The sequence below is a fragment of the Phyllostomus discolor genome, chromosome 5 (genome assembly GCF_004126475.2).
Source record: "Phyllostomus discolor isolate MPI-MPIP mPhyDis1 chromosome 5, mPhyDis1.pri.v3, whole genome shotgun sequence".
In the NCBI taxonomy this organism is placed as follows: Eukaryota; Metazoa; Chordata; class Mammalia; order Chiroptera; family Phyllostomidae; genus Phyllostomus; species Phyllostomus discolor.
In genome coordinates, this window is record NC_040907.2 from 146,403,540 (window position 1) to 146,424,769 (window position 21,230).

A 21,230-nucleotide genomic window follows, 5' to 3' on the forward strand; every position below is an offset into this window, starting at 1 on the left:
TCCTGAATGCATGTCAAAAATACCACCAGGTCCAGTCTAGACTGATGAGACAAACACAGACCACCAGGCAAAGAGAAAATGTTACATGCTCCAAGTGAAAAGAGCTCATTACTGCCTCCTGCAAAGGAAAGAAAGCAACAAACTGGCATCAGACTTATCATCTGCAATACTGGAAGTCAGAGCACAGAGAAATATTCCCTATTAGGCTGAGAGAAAAGGACATCCAAACATTCTGCATCTAGTCAAGGTATCATTTCTCTGTCAAGAAGACTTGTAAGAAAATTAGTAGCTTTAGGATATTCTAGGAATAAAAATGGAGGCAATATTCTATTCACATTTGTAACAAAATTATAACTATTAGAATTTACTCAGAATGAATCAAACCATAAAGACACAGGGCCTACATGAAGAAATATTTAAATGTTTTAAAAAAGAATATAATATTTTTAAAAAATCCCAATTAGGCCTATATGTACAAATTAAGGGCAAGGTAGGCCTTTTTAATAAGGACTAAGGTAGTCAGTTTAATAACTAACTGCGTAGCTTAGTTCGTTAGAGCATCATCCTGATACAACAAGGTTGCAGGTTCGATCCCCAGCCAGGGCACACACAGGATTCAACCAATGAATGCATACATAGGCGGAACAACAAATCAATTTTTCTCTCTTCCTTCTTCTCTCTCACTAAAAAAGCAATAAATTTAAAGAATAAAATAAACAAGGACTAGAAGCTTCAGTAGAAAATAAATATATTAAACTATGTAAAAATACACTCAACAAGTGGCAAAATGTACTATGAGAAAAGTCAACAGGCAAATGATGAATTTAGAAAAAAATTACAGATTATTATTAGATTGTACAAAGAACTCTTAAAAACTGGCAAAAAGAAGATGTATCACACAGTGGAAAGTGGGTAGAGAATAATTCATATAAAATTTCAAAGGCAATCCACATGAAAAGATTTTCATGTTGGTTAGTAGTCAGGAAAAAGAAAATTAGTATCACTTTGTTCTTATCAGATTGGCAAACATTTAAAAGAGGTGGTAAGTACTTATCATTTGCTGACAGAAATGTGACTTGCCATGACATTTTAAAAAAAAGTAAACTAGTAATTAAAATTGAAAATATACATACTCTCTGATTTAATAACCCCACTGTTGGTTGTTGTTAAAGGTGGAATCCCAATGCTTGGAAATACAACCACCAGACATGAGTTCACACATAAAGTATACTTACTGAAGAACTGCCCATCATGGCAAAAAGGCAGAAACAAAGTAAATGGTTGAATAAAATGTGGTACACCTACCCCCCATGGAACATCATGCAGTCATGAAAAAGACTGAATTTGTGTTCCGCCCATCAATTTGAAAGGATTTCCACAACATGGGGAGGTTAAGAACAAGTGAAATGATGGATATGAACTCCTATGGCAAACTGTAAAACACTGAACAATTGTAAAGTCAAAAAATATGAATATTCGTGCTGATATCTGAAAATGCAATCTGAATAAAACTGCACCTTCTGTCTATTCAGGCTCCCAGCTGAGCGTGGCAGCGACGTGCCTCCCCAGCTGAGGAGCCGGTCCACAAGGCGCTCGCTCACCGCGGCGGGTGTGCCGTGAGGCTCCGCTGCGACGGCCCCCAGGCCCCCAGGCGAGGGGCACACAGTGCTGCTTTGTTTAATCAGTGTCTCCTCAGGGAATAGCAAATTCCTCTTCAGTTACTTCTCCACAGAGCAGACACTTTTTCTTTTCAGTACTAAAACATCTTCAATTTTGATTTTTTCATGGAAATCTTCCTAAAATGTAATATTTGTTCCGCCCCCTGTTCAGCAAGGGATATTAGGAATGTTCTTCACAGCTGTGCCTGATAGTACAATGCAGTTTCCTCTTTTCGGTCACCCCTTTCAGAATCCTCTGCTGCCACTTTTAATAATACCTCTCACTGATCCTTTGTAAATGTACAACTTCCTATCATTTTCAATGGGACTGAAAAGCTAGATAAACTTTGTTACGACTTGCATATTCCACGGCAGCAATCAGAGCCCACAAGACTGAATAAAGCCAAAAGGCAAAGGGAGTGGCTTCCGGATTGCTACTGTGCTCTCAGAGGGCTGCCTTCCCGATGCGCGAGTGGCGCTGTTCCTGCAGAGCTGCGTCCAGCACCTCCACGCGAGGTGCTGATCCAGAGAGCAGAGGTTTGCCCAAAAGATACGACATGCACGTGACTCCAAGGGATCCACAAACACGGACGTGCAAGTTGGCTCCCGCAGCCCCTCCAAGGGCAAACAGGATGTTTGACAATTCACATCAACAAAGAGAAGACAGCTGCATGAAGGACACAGTAGTCAGGCAGTTCTACGGTAAGAAGCGGTGTTTACTTTGGCTCCAGTGGGTTTACTCATGTGACTAGTGTTTATGGAGTGCCTATTCCTGGTGAGCTACCATATTAAAAACTGAATTACAATGGAGTGCAAGACACTGTTCTTCCCTAAAATAATTTATGGTCTGAGAGTGTCTTACAGGCACTCTCGCTATATCCTAATGTCATCCCTATTATGTGATGTGTCACTTGACCAGCCAGATCAATTCCATTTTCTCCAATACACAGATATGGCTATTAAAATAAACACGTGTTTCTCTGTTAACCACCTAAATCACCCGCAGCATCATTAAGCCATGCTACTTTGGAGACACCATCTTACTGGCATCACATTTCTGATCCAAGCCGCCACTGAAGTCCAAATACCAGAGCCCAACACAGAGCCAACCCCATCACCAAACTCCCTGCTTCCAAAAGATTTATAGGCACAGGAGGTGAAAACTTCCTATAGAGACACCTGAATTCACACTGCACACCTAGTGGAGGTGACCACGCCCAAGGATGTGGAGGGTATGTGTAACCTACCGATGAGCTGGGAACCAATGAGGAAAAGGAGGACTGATGTGGAAGCCTGGGTAAGTGGCTCTAAGAAGACAGATACAGGGAATAACATATTTAGAATGACACAAAGAGAAAGCCATCCTTTAACAAACTGATCTCAATGCTGACATTGTTTTGTTTCTAACAAGCTAGAGAAAATACTTCTCTCTGCAGTCACTTTGATATCAGTCAGCAAAATCACCTCCCGAAGTGAATGAAGCAATGGCGAAACAGTTTTGGTGGGAGGGAGGCGATACCTAGGGCGACCATAAACTATTCACAGGTACAGAATTCCCTCTCCTTGGACCTGAAGGGTTTGTAGTAATGAGAAGGGAGGCATGAGTCAGACTCAGTTAAAGGTTATATGAAGGACACCTAAAGGCTGGTCCCTCCTGCAGGCTGACCTGTGGCGACGGGAAGAAAACAAACTGAGCCTTTCAGATACCGAGCTATCCCGAGGCAGGGGAGGAATCCCTACAGGGGGCAGGAAGCTGAGTAAAAGCAAAGATCGCAGATAATGGGGAAAGAGTGGACGAACCGGAGAAAGGGGCCAAGAGAAGAGTACAGCTGGACACGGATACACGTAAAGGCTCACCCAGAAGTCAGGCAGGCCACTTCTCATTATCTAGAGCAACATGCTTCCTGCAAGTGTAATTTTTATTTGGTGTGCTCAAAGCTTTTAAATATACGTGCTTCTAATCTTCTTGGCATGCGTCGCGGAGTACAGCTAGCCTAACACCACAGTAGCCTCGCCACCATTCCCACTAAACACAGCGTCTTCACAGTCACTAAAGTAGACCCCCCACCAGCAGGCAATACTAAGAATGTTTAAACATAAATTTTTAGTTTTTCAACTGACTATGAGCCAGAGTCCTGCTGGTCAGAAAGCAGATGACAGATGTCTAGAAAATCAAAGCAGCAATGTGAAAATAACTTTTCCTTAGCAATAGTTATCCACAACCTTTCAGACTTAGTGAATTCAGTTATGAATTTAATTTTTAAAAGATCTCATTTATTTGTTTTTAGAGAGAGAACAAGAGAGGAAGAAGAGAAGGGAAACATCAACGTGAGAGTGAAACACCGCTCTGCTGCCTCTGACACGTGCCCCGACGGGGGGCCGAACCTGCAACCCAGGCACGTGCCCCGACCCAGGGGATCAAACCAGCGAACTTTTGCTTTGTTGGATGACACCCAGCCATCTGAGCCACACAAGCCAGGGCCAGTTTTTAATTTTAGAAGCAATCTGAGATAGATTAAAAAAACACATAGGGAAAACGGTTTGGATTTCCTTTTCTTTTTTACCTCTCAAAGGATGGGACTTACCGTCTTTCATATTTTCAAGTGTCAGAGGTGGAAAGATTTAAAAATCACTCTTGTGCCTTTTCCACAGTTTAGAACGTGCTACGTGTACTAATGCCGACGCTGTGGCCGTGTGTATGTGGAGCACAGAAGACCTGTGAGTGCCCTGTTTGGCCTGAAGATACCTTTTTCATGCCAGGTGACGGTACCCTGCATGATCCATAGATTCGTCCTTAGCCTGGTTTCCTTCCATGTGACTCAGGAGTGGGGCTGGAGGTAAAGATGTAAATCAGCCCTGACCGACTAGTAGCAGAAGAGCGTGCCATGTGGAGAACAAAGGGTAAAAAAATCACTAAAAACTGAAACGCACGACTGCCACGTCCTCACCCCTCTCTACCTCTGACTCTGTCTACATGGCCTGCATCGCAGCCTTGCAAGCCTCAGTTCCCCCTACCCTAGGGGAGGTTTGGCCCAGCTCTTCCAAATAAGAACAAGCACTCACCAAGAAATTGCTAACTGACGGACAGCCCCGAACTTCTGGGGTTGAAGAACTTGAATGTCCTACTGAGATAACTATTTAAAAGGGGGGTGATGGCCCTTTTCCCTTTAGTAATCTCATAAATAGCCTCTAAACTCATATCTGAGCAGAAAAGAACATTTAAACACTCTAAAGAGTTTTCATATTAAAAATTTCACAATTCAAAGAGAGAAAACATCAAAAGACAGAGAACAGCACAGGAGAAATCAGAGGTCAAGACTAGCAAGGAGAGCCAGGACAAAAAGTCTCTGTGCCATTTAGAGAAGAGAATTATCTTTCCCGCTTTCTTTAGATGACCCAAACGCTGTTAAAAAAAAAATAAAAACAAAACTATTTCTAGTCAAAGGCTCTGAGACTGCCAGTGCTCAGGTAGGATCAGTCCCAGCAATGCGTGAACTCACTCCTGGGTGTTGCTGCTTCTCAAAGGCTCAGATCGAACACAGCCACAGCTGCAGCTGGGAAGCTTTCAAGCCGGATCAAGGCAGGGTCAGCAATGGCAGCTAAATGAAGGCTGGGTTACAGGAGTCCCAGACTAAGGCTAGAGCAGACACAGTCTGGGAACAGGTTATCAGCACCCTCACTTCTTTTGCTACTGAGTCATCTTACGTCCTCCAGCTGGGGCCGGGGACAAAGTGTAGTATCACCCGCGCGTCTGTCAGTCTGGTTACTGGGTCGTAACAATCTTCACGCAGGATAAAAATACAAAACCTTTGATGGCCTTCAGCTAAAATTCAGGGCTAATACGTTTCTAGTGAAGAGAGAAAAAAAGATTAAAGACATGAAGTACTTGAAGTGAAGAGCCTGCAAAGGAAAGTGCAATGGATAACATCTCATTAAATGAAAAATGGGTGATATAAAGCGTATGCTATTCAAAGCAAATATGTGCTGTGGCTTAGCCTCACAATGTATCAGAAAGCCCTAAATTAGCTAATTGAAAGACAGTCTCTCTGGTCCTCCGCATTAAGCTAAAACAGAGGTAAGGAAACATTATTTGACAGTAGTATATTGATTTTAAAACTATTTCCCCTCTTTAGATAGAGACCAATATGATAGAAAGATATACAGATAATCTCTAGTAATCAAAATACAAACATCTATACATACTACAGGGAATATCGACCACACCTTCAATGCCCACCACTGCCATGAACTCAGCTGCCGTCTCCTTGCCCTATCCCAACCCTTGTAGACAGAAAATACATATCCAGCAATCCTAGTTCTGGGTATTCACACAGAAGAACTGAAATCAGGGTTGCAAAGTGGTATTTGCACTACTATGTTCATCGCAGCATTATTCACAATAGGCAAGGTGTGGAAGCAAGCTAAATGTCCATCAACAGATGAATGGATAATGAAAATACGGTATATACAAGGGAGGATCCAAGAAACCTGGAATTTATCCATAAGAAATTGTGTATTCTTCCATGTTGAAACTTCAGTCACCTTCAAAGTACTCTCCATTTGATGCAATACACCTATCGAGATGTTTTTTCCACTGCTCAAAACAGTTTTGAATTTGTTGATTTTGATGGCTTTTAGTGTTTCTGCTGTTTTTTGTTTCACCTCTTCCACATCAGTGAAACATTTCCCTTTGAGGACTTCTTTCATCCAGGGAAACAAAAAAAAAGTCACTCAGGGTGAGATCGGGTGATCTCACCTGGACAGTGGAGCACAGGGGGGTCACGCTATTTTAGGTAAAAAACTGCTGAACACTCAGCACAGTGTGGGCAGGTGCACTTGTAAATTACCCTCACGAAATGGGCAAATGTGTTGAAAGAGTCTTCAAAAAGCTGAAGCTGAAAGCAGCCTCTTACAACACCACCAGCTGGTACACTGATACAGATTGGTTCCTAGAACACTCACCTAGCAGGGGAGACCTGTTTTATAAGAAGCCCACCCTCTAAAAGATAATTCCATTTTTGGGGGTCTCTCCTGGTATGCATGCAATGGAATATTACTCAAACTTAAAAAAGAAGGAAATTCTGTCACATGTGACAACATAGATGAACAACCTTAAGGACATTATGCTAAGTGAAATGAGTCAGTCTCAGGACAATCACATGACTCTATCTGGATGGGAGGCAGCAAGCAGACCGGAGGTTGCCAGGGCTCGGCCAAAGGGCAGGGAGGGGGGAGTGGGGAGTTTCTGTTCAAAGGTTATAAGGTTTCAATTATGCACAAGATTGTTACAGTTAATAATACTGTGCTGTACACTTAAATATTTGTTAAGAGGATAGATTGAATGTGCTTTTTACACGGCAATAAAAAATACAAACATATGGTGAGTGTGACATGCTTGGTAAAAAGGGACTGAGGCAGGGGAAATAAATCAGCTGCTTATTAAACTCCTCAATTTGAACATGAAAGAAGCTGAAAACACAGCATTTTTTTCAGTGGGGCTCCCTAGAACACTATTCCCAAGAGATGGTGCATTTTAGAAGAGTTCATGATCAAAAGGATTTGTGAAAAATTGCAGTGTCTCCTTCCTGGATTTTTACAAGGAAGATTAGTATATAAAAGATTCTAAGAAGTCCTAGAATAAAGCAGCTTATTTAATTGTCTTAAAAAAAAAGCATCTCCAAACTCATTTTACTCAGAAAAAGATTTTTTGGTAAAATAGATGTTAAAATCTCAAGGGACTATGCTTCCTGAAGAACAGCTTAGGAAACGGTGGTTTAGGGAAACTAGTTTTAGGAGCAGATCCCTGTCTACCGACAGCTCCTCCCCCTACTTCACTGTTTCAGAAGATTCTATCTATCATCTATCTATCTGTCGGAAAGGAGGGAGAAAAGGGAGCGAAACACAGATCTGTTGCCTCTCATATGGCCCTCGCTGGGGACCTGGCCTGCAACCTAGGCATGTGACCTGACCAGGAATCAAACCAATGACCTTTCAGTCTGCAGGCTGGCACTCAATCTAGGGCTCCTCCTCCTATTTCAAAAACTCAAATAATCAACCCATTTTCCTTTATCTTGTCTGAAATATTTAACTCCTTTTATCATGTCAAATTTCAATTAGACTAATAGCATCTTTCAGAATAGCTCAAATATTAATAATAGTACTAATCAAATATTAGTACTAATCAAATATTATTAGTATGTTATCAGTGCCATTATGTATTGACAGAGTGCTTCACAGTTATCAAAAGCACCTTCATTAACATGTACACACACATCCCTGCTTCAAGCTATGTAACAAAGTGGTATAGTCAAGACTAAACCCCAGGCTGGCTGATTCCAGTCTAGTATCTTCCAGCTAGAGAAGACACTTCTACGGGCTGCATTGGCAGACTGTAACTAGTGTCTTCTGCACGACGCACATCAAGTCACAAACATCTGACTTATAAATTTCTAGGAGACAGCATGAGCAAGCTGTGCTAGACAATAGTTGTGGGTGTGTGGATGGCCTCTCAGATTTTTATAATGAAATTGTTCAAATCAGTCAAACCATATGCTTTTGCTGGACTAAGGGAGATTCGACTGATCCTACCCTTGCAGATTTTCCCAGAACTGCACGGAGCAGACAAAGGGGTGGGAAAACGGCCATGCAGAAAGATCGTCCATTTTCACATGATCTCATTTTCCACACCACAAAAACCTTCCGTATGTAGTTGACCTAGACTTGAGTTATAAAGAAAACTGGATTTAGCGGAGCTTTCACATCTTAGGTGTTCATTTGGCACCACTTCTAAAAATACCATTATAACAGACAGAATGAGTACAGGTGCCCTCTTTTGCCCTTATTATACTTAAATACCTTAAACTGTTCCAGTTTTTCACAGAGACCCCATTCGAAGGAATGTAAGCCAAATTTAATCCTAACCTTCTACCGAATTTCAAGTTCAAAATCTTTTCATTATCTAAGAAAAGATGCCAGTAAAAACACCTCTTTCTAGACTAAAGAAAAAAAAAAAAACCCTTCAATTCTTTAAGTAAAAAATGCATCCTGGTGTTTACATCCATAAAAGGAACTCAAAGAGTCTCTCTCTGTCTTGACTGACACCAAACAGCATGTTGGCAGATTGGCCCCTATATTAATTTCTTTCATTTACTTCTCAGAGTCAACTTCAACTATTTACCCTTATATTAAGGATAATAAGGATTCTTAGTCAAACTGAGCAGGCACTTTTAAAGAAAAAGAAGAGTCAACCATTAGCCTTAGTCATATGGTTGGGCCACAGCACAGTTTAAATAGGCCAGGCTCTACAATAATGGAAATCAACCTCTGTCCAGCCTAGTAACTTTCCAAAGCACTTACACATCTATCATTGTTTACCTGCACAAAAAAAAAAACCGTAAGATAATTAGCCTGGTTTCTTAGTGCTACCAGACAACACAACCAAGCCACTAAGAGGTTAAGAAACTTGCCCAAGGACACATCATGACTGGGCAAAGAGCTGCGAGTGCAGCTCAGATCTCCCAGTGTCCAGGCCAGGAGCCACTTTGTACTAGAGCCGTAGTTCTATGGATAGTGAGGACGGGAGTGCTGTGGGGAGTGAAGCCCCTTAGGTACTCATGGGCACACCCCATGCAAGCCCCACCCTAACGGTGTTACAGGGAGCCTGTCTTCCCCTTGAGAGCTATCGCATGGTTTGTGTATGATAAGGCAGGAGAAAAGCTGACAACCACTGTACTGGTATTATACAACCTTGGCATTGTCAACATGGGGACACATTATCAATTGGTCGTTAACGATGAATATCAACCATAAGATATGTATAACGTAAGCCTTAAGGGATTTATTTCAAGATGTTAATTTTTCCTTGGAAGTAAAAACTGAGGCATGAATTGTGTTTGTATACGTATGTATGTATGTATGTATTCATTCACCCATCCCATCCCTTGGGTTGTTTATAATAATGTTCTTATGACATTAAAAATGCCATCTTCACTAATGTTATATATATGTAAATATAAACAAATTATCACTAAAGGTTATATATAAATTCTGTAGAGTTGCATTGGCTCACACTGACTTGAGAAAAGGTTTTACATGAAGACAGTAAAAGAGTCAAAATCAAAAAACAAAACAACTGTAAAAAAAGGCACAAGAAAATCTCAAACTTATTTTGTTAACGTTCACAATGACCTACAGACATACTAGAAAATCCTGGTACAGCCTCCAGATGTGCCCTGTTCTGTGCAGAGTATGTTCACCTCCTGAGAAGTGCATGAAATGTGGAAACATGCAAAACTCACGAAGGGCCCTATAGTCGGACTCAGGGGTTCTTAACCCGGGTCTGTGGGAAAAGTGGGTCTGAGTAAACCTCAGACCCTGCATAAACAGGAACACTCAGGAGGGGAGTCCACAGAGCATGAGAGTCACCAAATCTCTCCTAAACTTCCCCAGTTGCAAAATAAAGGGGGTTGAATCAGGTCATGCCTAAAGTTAAGTGTGGCTTTAATTCACTGTAAGTGTCAAAGAACAGTTTCTGATATTTTAAACAGCAAAACCTAGATTTCTCCATTACTCAAGTGTTAACTAAGCAGGAAAGGGATGCTGAGCCAAGCGCCCTCTGGTGGACAGTTAGATATGCCAAAGGTTGGGATACAGAGGCTTCCATTTGTGCCCCTTCTCAATTAGCATTCATTCAAGAACTCACTCATTCATTCATCCAAAAATAAACAATAATGTGTGACCACCATGTATCAAGTATTAAGTATCAGTAGCTAACATGAAAGACATACAGCCACTGTCCTCATGGACTGTATAGTCTAACAGGGTAGATGGACATTAAAGAATTAATTACAGATTTACTTCATTTAATGTTCTGATCTCGTAATAGTAAGAAACCAGCCTACCCATCCACCATTCCTTGTGGCTTTAATGCCATCCGCTATTCCTTTGTGTTACCGAAGCCACAAAGGAACAGCGGATGGCATTATGATGCACGGCGGGGAGAGAGGTGCACGGCGGGAAGAGAGGTTCCACTGAAGAAAGGATTCCTAGGAACACCACAACTAAGCTGAGTATTTAAGGAAAAGATGGTACTAGGCAGGCAGAGGGAAGAGTGTATCTAATGATCCTGAAAAACAGAGAAAAGGGCCAGCTCTAACTGGCTCAAGATGAGGAAGAAAGCACTAAGGGAGAACTATGCAGTCTATGAGGGTCTGGTAGGCAATGGTGAGAAACTCCACTTTCATCCTAAGGGCAGTAGAACATAGTGAAAAGGTTCAAAGGAGGTAATACATGATTCACACATGATTTTACAAGATCCCCTGGTTTTTATGTAAAGGATGAATTGGAGATGGGCTATGGAGGACTGGGGAGACGACGAGAAAGCTGTCCTATGTGTCCAGGTGAGAGATGAGAGGGACGCTCTCCAGCACTCTGGATAAACTCCCACGGATGCTTCCAGTCCTTGCTCTCCCACTTATCACCCAAATGTGCTCTATACATTTGCTGCATGCCACCCACGTCCCAAGCACTCCCATTCAGGACTCTGGGCACAGGTGGCAGTGTCAACATCACGGCAGCTCTGCTACGGTGAGGAACTGCCATGAGAAGCCCCTCCACCTCTGGTAGTCCTTCCACTGCTAGACACACCATGGCGAACAGTCTGCTGAAGTGGGCATGTGTCAGCCCACCCTGACAGGTCACGTGGCCTTGGGGGGCCCTAATTCCCATAGCAGTAATCAGAAGTTTGCCCTACTGGCCTCGGTGACCTTGTTCCTATAACTATGAAGAGTACATGTTAAATAAGTAGGATCCCCTCCCTACAGTGAGCTGAGTAAAACCGCACAGGATAAACACAGCGCCCTTTCCACCAGCGTTATTGTTCAGTGGATCCTCTCACTGCACACTTGAAGCCTGCCCATTAAAACACCCCTTCCTATGTTCTAAAACTGGCTGTGCAGCTATGAAAATATGTTCACAAACAGGTTGCCCTCTTCAACTTTCCATATGGAGCAAACAGTGAACGGGGTAAGGGTTGCAAATAGGAAGCAAGTGACCTTTAAAATTCCACCTGCAGTTTTTTAAAAAAAATTCACTGAATCTGATTTATAATGATGCAGACAGCAAAGGAGGCTCCTCTGACCAGAAAGGTAATAAAAGCTGATGCTATTTAAAATAGCCGAGGTCTTGGTTTAAAAGGCAACTCTGGATGACATCAGAAAGAAAGAGAAAGAGAGTGTAGCATCTGGGAAGCCGCGATAGCAAGGAAAAGGGACTGTGACCATGTACCTCTGCCTCCGAGGACGGCAAGTTTCCAAACTTTAGCTATGAGACTACTGCTAAAAACTCGGAGGGGTTATTTGGAAAAGAAGAAATTCACTATAGACAACCACCAAAAGGGCCTCTAAGAAAGAGGCCATCACCTAAGGAAATACTGCCATGCTTACACAGCGTGGGGCAAAAGTAGACTGACAGTTGTAAGTATGCAAAAAACAGAGTTTATTTGTGTATTATTATCTATTAACTATTGTATTACTTTTTTGTATTACAACTGTAAAACTACTTTTGTTCCACCCTGTATATAATGGGAGACCTCTGCAAAGCCCAAATTTAAGCTTTAGGAGAAAGATTATTAAAAATAAAACTAGGAATGAACCTTAAAAAACATCTAGGAAGGGTGCAGTTAGAGGCTTAAAATGCCAGACGACAGAACAGGGCAGTGTTGGCTGTGTCCAACCGAAATGAAGAAGAGGACAGACTAGCAGTGTGGGGGAAGAAGTATGATGTTCACAGAAGACCAGTTTTGACACAGCAGCCCGGCTCAAGATGGAAGCAGGCTTTCCCCTCTCCTCGTGGAGCAGTTTCCACCTTGGTTGGTGCACGCAAACAGCATGCAGGTGAAGGCGGCGGCAGGGCCTCCCTCGCTCCATGACTCCCACTCTCCCACATAGATGGCGCTCATGTCCCACATAGATGGCGCTCATGTGAGGGCGCTGAAGGAACAGGCAAGTCTCTTTTTGACTCCAGGTGGATAGAGGTGGTATTCTTGTGATGACCACGATTCTACTACACATCTGTACACTATGTTTTATATATATATACATATATATGTATGTACACATATATGTACATATATATGTACATACATATATGTGTATATGTGTGTATACATGCATATATATATATATATATATATATATATATAAACATTGCTTTCTTGTTTAATCTCTCTCCTGGGATTCTCAACAATCTTGTGAGATGCACAAGGCTATTGAGACTGCCCTCATTATACACCGAAGCTCAGAATTTGAGTGACCTGTTCAAAGTCACACAGCCCCTGGGGAACAAAAACCAGCTCTAGACCCAGCAACCCGACTCTGACCCAGTGCTCTTTTCACTAACCAGTGCATTCACTTTTCACTGCATCGCTAGCAGAGCAACCAACAAAATTCAAGCTATGTAATGTTAATGACATCAGTATCAAGTGCAAGATGAATACTGTTAACCAGCAAGTGCTAGTTAAACATCTGCCTAACTGCCATACAGCTCAGGCTGTTCTACCCTCACACCCCATCTGATCTCCAGACCGTCCCCAAGAGGGAGTCACAGATGAAGACCCGAGGTTGCTGGCATTACACAACTTGCTTGGGGTCACCAGGGACTGGTGCAGCAGGGGCTTAAAACTATCGGAATGCGCTCTAGCTCCAAGCTCCATACTCTTTCCACTGTCACTGGCTGTTACCCTAAATGATTACCAAGGAAGATACGGAAGGTATACTTAGCCCAAATGCAGTGGGTAGAAAAGGCAATGGCTTTCCTGAATGCTGAGAAGTTTAATGTTACAAACACATTTCCCAGCATGGCCTACTGTCATGCTAACAAAAGCAAAGCCACTTGTCTCTTTCTTGCCTTAAGTCTTGTGGGAAGAAATACGGAGGCCCTGAGCACAGCAAGGATGAGCATAGGGTAGGCAACAGAACAGACAGTATCTGAATTTACTGTGACTGCTAAAGAGGCTCAACAATTACCACAGTCCCTGGGGTGAGTGTGCGTCCCTCTACTAAGGAATACGCCAGGAGCATGGGGAAGACAGAAGCATGAGGAAATGGAAGTTCATTTATCATCGCTAGGGCCTACCTCCTCTACAGTCACTAGTTCCGGTGTCAGAGGGGAACAAAGAAAGCTGCTTTCACACTGATGAGAACCTAAGGCTCTTCAGGTTGAGTGTACTGCAACAGCTGCAAGAGCAGTCTCAACGCCATGGAGGCTGGGGTTTCAGACTCAGAAGCATACAGGTACAACGTCCACCAGCTATGGCAGTAATAGTTAGGAGAACCCTTCATGTGGCACCATCTGTCAGTTTAACCAAGGTTTATCAAGCACCTCCTCCTGCATCTATAGGTGCCATGGGTGAGCACTGGGAATGAGGAGAGAATGAGGCAGACACCACGCCCATCTGTGTGGAGCCTGCAGCCTGCAGGAAGACTGGTGGTACTAAGGGGGAAGTTCAGGATGCTGTGTGTACTTGGAAACTAGGAATGGAGTCAAAACTTTACCACCCCTCAGTTTTACCACAGTTTCTAGAAAGTGTTTCAAAATTCTGAAATAGAATTATTTTATTCATCTGAAGTAAAAAAAGAAACCACCACTACTTACTTTTAAGGAGCCCACTGATGTAGCAAACAGGGGTTGTTTTTTTTTTAAGCACTGGCTTTTACAATGTTTGATTAGATATGTGTCCTAATGAAAGTATAATCTTGCTGAACATAAAAATCCATCACCAGTTGAAATTTTCATCCCCCAAGAAACCTAAGTCTGCTACACAAAATTAGTCAAAATTAACTGAAGAGAGGATAGGTGAAATTTCATAAAAAAACCCATATTTACTACTTTATTTATCCAGTTCAGTATATCCCCCAAGAATGCCCTTTGCTGGAAGCATTAACAGCCACTGTACAACAACAGCCATTGTGTAGGCAGGTGTTCCTGACTCAATGCTCTTCTCCTACTTGCTCTTTTACTCTATTAACACAGGTCCCAGATTAACACCCACTACCTTCCATTCCCCCAAGTGCCAGAGCTGGGATTTAAGGAATTGAAACCTATGCTTGTTGCAAAACCAACTGAGCATAGTAACTCCCTACAAATCTACCTCATGTTCCCTCTTTAGACCACAAGTAAAAATCTGGATGCCTCTAGTAGCCAGGCAGGTGATGCCAATGGGCAGGGAGGCAGGCATAAGGTATATGGTGTGAGCAGCAGAACTACAGGGAGTTGGAGGAGGACTGGAAGGAATGACAGCTCCTTGGTTCCAGTGACTGCTACCATGTGTGATCTTGCAATTTTAAGAGAAACCAGAACTTAAACATTTTATGTATACTCTTGAACATAAACATTGAACTTCAGTCTAAGTTTGTTTTAAGTATTTTTTTAAAAAATTGATTTTTAGAGAGAGAGAAGGGGGGAGAGAGCAGGGGGGGGGAGAGAGAGACACACACACACACACACACCAGTTTGTCATTCCACTTACTCATGCATTCATTGGTTGATTCTTGTCTGTGCCCTGACAAGGGATCGAACCCACAACCCTGGCATATTGAGACGACACTCCAACCAACTGAGCTATCCAGCCAGGGCCAGATTTGTTTGTTTTAAGAGTACCACATGGGTCAAATAGGTCACCAGCTCTCCACCTTCGTTAATGCATTGTTGGCATCATCTGAACAGCACTGCCTTGGTACGCTAAATTTGGCCAGGTTATTTTCATAAGTGTAACATCACCCTGGGGATAAGTGAGGCAGAGGGTTCATTAACACCTTAAATACCAAGGGTGCTCTCTTTTTCAGGCAGCTCCGTGGACTTGTGGGCTAATGCCACGTAAGGCAGAGCTGCTCACTTACGAACACGAGGTGCTTTTCTTCCCAGGTGCCCAGAGAATGAACGTCATTTCTTTCCCACAGCAATTATGCCCTGAGCAGCTGCTTACCCGTTTGTCAATGTCATTGTGCTGGAGCTGCACAAAGCGAGCACTGATGGCTGCGATATAACTCTGCTGATTGGAGAATGCCACGCGGCCAGCACCTTTCGGGTACTTCAGCTCTGGGTCCGTATCAATGCCAGCATAGCAGACACCACCATACAAACGGTCCATGATCATTGCCAGCTCGACTGCAAGAAAATAAACACAATTCTGTATAAATGTTTAGAAGGCACTCTTGACTGGGAGAAGGAAGAACTATTTAAGGGTCATGCAGTGTAATTAAGAAAAAGAAAACCCATGTCAAGTATCATGAAGAGTGTCCACATCGGTCTTACGACTCAAGTAGGGAGCTCCTCATAGAATATTTAAAAACAAAATGAAGGAAAAAAGAAAGAATTTACACACACGCACAAATTTACATAATCAGAACTTGAGCAACAGTATAAAGAAATGCTGTATCAATAATCCTCTGGTTCTAATTTCTAACCGCCTAGTCTCCTGGAGTGGGCCCTGGGTAGGCAAAGCATTTCACGGTGACCTAGCAAGTTAATAAGAAACGTTCCTACTTACTGACCTCTATGACTGAAAGCAATTACTCAAATTACACTGCTCTGTTTAAGGTTAAGCTATAGAAAGAATTAACTCATCATTTTAACTAGAGGTAATACATTTCTGCCTTAAAGTAAATCTCTACAATTAAAAAAAAAAGACTTTTAAAATATACTTCATCCCATCTGAGCGATCTCCACACTGACCTCTTCCATTCAACTCTAAGTAGCACTAGTAATGGTAACAGCAGCCGTGGACGTACGCTGCGCTCTTGCGACGATGTGCCCGGGGACACCAGGCGGCTGTGGAGGCAGTAAAGACACACCCATCCTGCACCTGCTACAAATCCAGAGGTCTGGTCTGCGGTCCCTGTCACGCTTCTTCTAAATATATCTTCATATCGGTATGTTTACAAAACGACTTTTGTACAGAAAGCATTTGGAAATTGGTTCATTCCAAAAGTCTGATATTCTAAAGTTATCCTCACCATAAAGGTACTATGGAGAGAAATGTAGCAGTTACTTACCTGGATCCAAATTTCCTGAAGGTAATGGTTTACTTGATACTGGATGGCACCTCCTCCAGGTATGACCATTCCTTTCAGGCCACTTAGATGGTTTAAGACCAAAAGACTTAGCCCTACCCCTGGGGAAGGGCCCGAGAGCCCGCTTCCCTCAAACACCTATGTACAGTATTTGGAAAGGAGAGGGCAGTGAAGACAGATGATGACCTGGGCCACAGCGAGTGGGCAGAGACCATCACAGAGCAGAGCCCCAAGGATCTGGGGAGAAGGAAAGCCACACAGCCGGGGGGGGGGGGGCAGAGGAAGAGATCTGCCGCAGACGCACGGGCTCAATGGTGGAAGAACCCATCAGACTTTTCCAAGCAGAAGGAAGGCCAAGTACCACAGGGTTCCTGTAATATAAAGCTGCTGAGGCAGTAAGAACAGCTAAGTTGCCATGACGGAAAGGCTGTCTTTTTCCTTAACTGCAGAATTCCTCCCCATACCACACCACCTAATATTGGTGAGCTTTTCTAAGTGCCTATTTTTATAGGAAGAATGACCCGCAACCAGCAGGTAATGTTCAGAAGGTGAGGAAAGAAGCTGGCAATCACTAAGCCCAAGGATATGTGTTATTAAAGACAGGACAGCGGAGAGCCATCCCGATGATCCCATCTCAGTGATTAGCATCACTGAGTCACGTCAGCCAAAGGAACCCCTCGGATCAGCACTCAACAGATCCCACAGGCAGTCCTGGGGCAGGGTGCAGGGACCACGCTCACTCAAACGAGGCAGCGGTAACGGTGCACGTGCTCCGAATGTCAGAGTTCACTGGATCCGTGTACTGCATCCAACAACCTCCGGTGGCCTGAGGGCCTCCTCACCTGGCTAATGTTATTCCAGTTACAGACACCAAGAAACTAAAGGCAGAATTAATTAATTGTAGTCATTAATAAATTTCCCTTATTGGTCAAATGGGCTTATGAAAATAAGTAACCTCTGGGCCTGGAAATTAAACACTAATTTTCCAAGGCACCAGCTTCCTCTGGAATGGAACAAGAGAGTAAACACTCCCTCAGCCTGGTGAATGACCAGGGGAAGAATGCTGGCAAGGGACTGAATGCACTTGTCTTCCACTCTGAGGAGGAACTCAAGCAAGTGTCTGATTTAGAAAGAAGGTATCCTGGCTGTAAGCCTACAGCTCCAGCTGACAAGGAGAGTCACCATAGCCACAGCTTCTTCTATAGCACAGTGGTCTCCAGAGGCATCTTGGGGGTCCCAGGATGCCAGAGGCGCTTTCCACAGGCACCAACATTCCATTACTTCATAAATCTAGCTGCTGGAAAATCATCTTCACATGCCAAAGACTAGGTCATGACTTGTGTTGCTGGCAGTTAAGTCTTTTGATAGGAAGCAGAAACCCTGACTCCCTTATACTTTTATGAAAACTAATAAATAAATCATTTCCAGGTATAAGCTTATTATATACAGTCAATTTCTTGGCCACCAAAAAGTCTGCAGACGTTTGAGCCAATGAGATTTCACTTAAGTGAAGGGTCATTTGCTGAGAAGTTAGAAACAACCAAGGTGACTAAAGAAAGAGCTTTTGGGGTGAAGAGTATGAAGATTTCCCATATCTCTTTCTACCCTAATCTCTACTTTAATTACAAAAGGCCTACTACAGTGATCACCTGTGAAGAAAGGTAAATGATGGTCAAAGAACTGTTTATATTTGCTCCTTTGCTCAATCCTGCAGGCTAAACTCTCGCCAGAGGGATGCCACTTACATGAGCTGAACACAGTTTCTCTTTAGTACTTAAATGACATTGACAAAAGTAACCACTTGTTAATTACAGCTTTAGGGGAAAAATGTAATTGAATTCACTCACTAGGTAGATAACTGACAAACACAGAGCAAGCCTTCCTCAAGCCCTATACATTTTTCATCTGAAACAATTTTTTTAATACAGAAGATACAAATTCACCTACATATGTCAGAATATACAACTACTTTTAGAGACTAGTTTTAAAGGCTTCTTTATAGTGAGTATCATCACTTAATATAGGAAAGTCCCATATATATTGTAAATCCTCTTCTGATGGGGGCAAGAAGAGAGCTACCATTTTGACTACTTAGGAGGAGGAGAGCAAAGTAGAAGAAAGGCAGTAAGGATGTGGCAGAAAGTAACTAAAACCTTCACCGGTTATCTATATCTTGTGTCTCAACTTTGCTCAGGAAAATGTGAGCCCTTGATCAGAAATGCATATTCTCTGGAAAATGTTGCCAAACCACCTACTAAGCCTGTGACAGTGAATCCACATTCTAAACCATCCTCTGCAGAGGACAAGGACAGTGTAGCTCCCAAAATCACATTCTTTTTTTTTTTTTTTTTTAAGATTTTATTTATTTATTTTCAGAGAGGGAAGGGAAGGAGAAGGGGAGAGAGAAAGAGAGAAACATCAATGTGCAGTTGCTGGGGGCCGTGGCCTGCAACCTAGGCATGTGCCCTGACTGGGAATTGAACCTGCAATGCCTGGTTCACAGCCCACGCTCAATCCACTGAGCTACACCAGCCAGGGCCACATTCTTAACATGTAACCCAAGGAAGATGAGGCCAGCAGAGCAGGGCATACGGCTGAGGGCTGGAATTCAGACAGATGGAGGTGACAGCAGGCATAGATGGAGTCCATGAACAAGTCAAGTCAGGAGTCTCCAGACCACTTTATTTTTCCCTTCCTACCCAGACAGTGTTCGCAGGATCTGTCTGAACACCACAGGGGTGGGAAATTAGCAGGCCTGGTAGCTATATCCAAGGGCATTCTGTACTGCTCTGTGCTCCTAACACAACTCATGTAATGTCACAAACACCTGTTCCCTGGTAACACCAGCACTACCAAACGTCCCCCTCACACCCTGGCTCTTGTGATGAGCTTCACTGTCCACACACTGAAGGGGGAACCGAGAATATCACAGCTGTGAGTAGCACACAACATTCCCATGAACTCCTCTGGGTGGTGGTAACTCTGCCTCTGACGTTGAGTCTGAACCCCAATGACGACTCCTTGGATTTGCCCCTGATTCCTCACAGAGATCAGAAAGGGACTTTAGTTCACCAGAGAGGAAATCATCATGACTTGTTCATCCTGCCCCATCCCAGGGTTTTGTTCCTAGCATTTAATTTGACTTCAAAACCAGCCATAAGGTAGTATTTAAGTCAGAGATGCTACGAGAAACAAATGGAGTAGAGCAGGAATGAGGATTCCCAAGAGAAACGTCAACACATTCGTCTTTCCAGATTCTAAATTGCAAATCTAGAAGCCATGTTTCTTCTCTTTGGAAATAAAAACAAAGCAGATGGGAAAGAGGCGTAAGCACCTGAAGATGATGATGATGATGTCTGGACTTCTGAAAGAAAAGAATTCAACTTGAAGGTGGACTTTCTGGGTTTACAATGGCCAAGTTGTTTCACAAGAGCAGTTCACACATCTTAAATAGGGGAAATGTGCTCATAAGCTTTCATTTTGCATTGGGTATTGGGAAGTTAAGGATATTTTCAAATAAATGGTATGAACAGCCAACTAAGGCAGAGAGATAGAGTTTAACTTGATTCAATCAAACTGGCACCGAGTTAACTGTTACTACTGCTACAGAGACCACATCTCAGCCTTTTTGCTTACTGTAGCCTGGGCCGATCACTGGCATTAAACCCTGCTTCCTTATCTCTAAAATGAATTCTACCACTTAAACTTCACAGCTTATCATGAGGATTAAACATATAAGAGAGCTCTGAACCCATCACTCAGCAACAAGTAGTGCTCAAATGTTTAGTTTTTGTCCAGGGGTTATTTTCCCTTTACTCATAAATCTTTGCTTAACATTAACTTCGCTTGGTTCCTGCTCCATAATCACCAACTCATCCTAGTCTTACTTTGGCTTTATGCTAAAGTTACTCAGCCTGCCACTGATATGGCAAAGTTTGACATTAGCTGTGGGGGACAGAGAACACAAACACATACTAACATTAGAAAATCCTTAACCCTAGGGGCAATGCAGTTAATCAAGCCAATATGCCAAATCTGGAGCTTATCTGGGACAGCTCGTACTGAACTTGGGACTTGGTGAAAGAAAAAGCTTCTACTACTGAGAAACTTGACATAAGATGATTTCTGCCTGCTTCAACTTTATAGAACAATAAAAAAAAGAATACAGTTACAATTATTCCTAATACATGTGAACTACAAGAATGCCTGCATAGCATGTCTGAAATAAATGGTCTTAGAAAAATTCAGGATGTATGTTCTCTACATATATGCCATATATCACTGAATATTTACCTCAAAGTTTTTTTTTCCTTCACAGAAAAGCTATCCTCACAACAGACAGAGAGGGAAAAAAGGCAGAGAAAGAACTTTTGGGGTTCATCACAGAACATCAGTAGGGGAGAAAAAGACAGGAAAGATTTATCAGAGCAATAGTTAGGAAAGGCAGGAGACCAGAAGATGATGAGCAAATGGAAGGCAGGGCCAGGGACTCAGATGAGCCGTC

General features: G+C 42.8%; 1 protein-coding gene across 9 annotated transcripts in view; it reads right to left on the bottom strand.

Annotated features, from left to right (window-relative positions):
- CPEB3 (cytoplasmic polyadenylation element binding protein 3) overlaps positions 1 to 21,230 on the bottom strand; it is a 180,634-nt gene that overhangs the window by 10,728 nt on the left and 148,676 nt on the right. For all 9 annotated transcript variants that reach the window (XM_028512299.2, XM_036026996.1, XM_036026995.1 and 6 more), the window contains one exon: positions 15,640 to 15,821. In XM_028512299.2, coding sequence (XP_028368100.1) covers positions 15,640 to 15,821 — 182 coding nt within the window. The remainder of the gene's footprint in view (positions 1 to 15,639; positions 15,822 to 21,230) is intronic.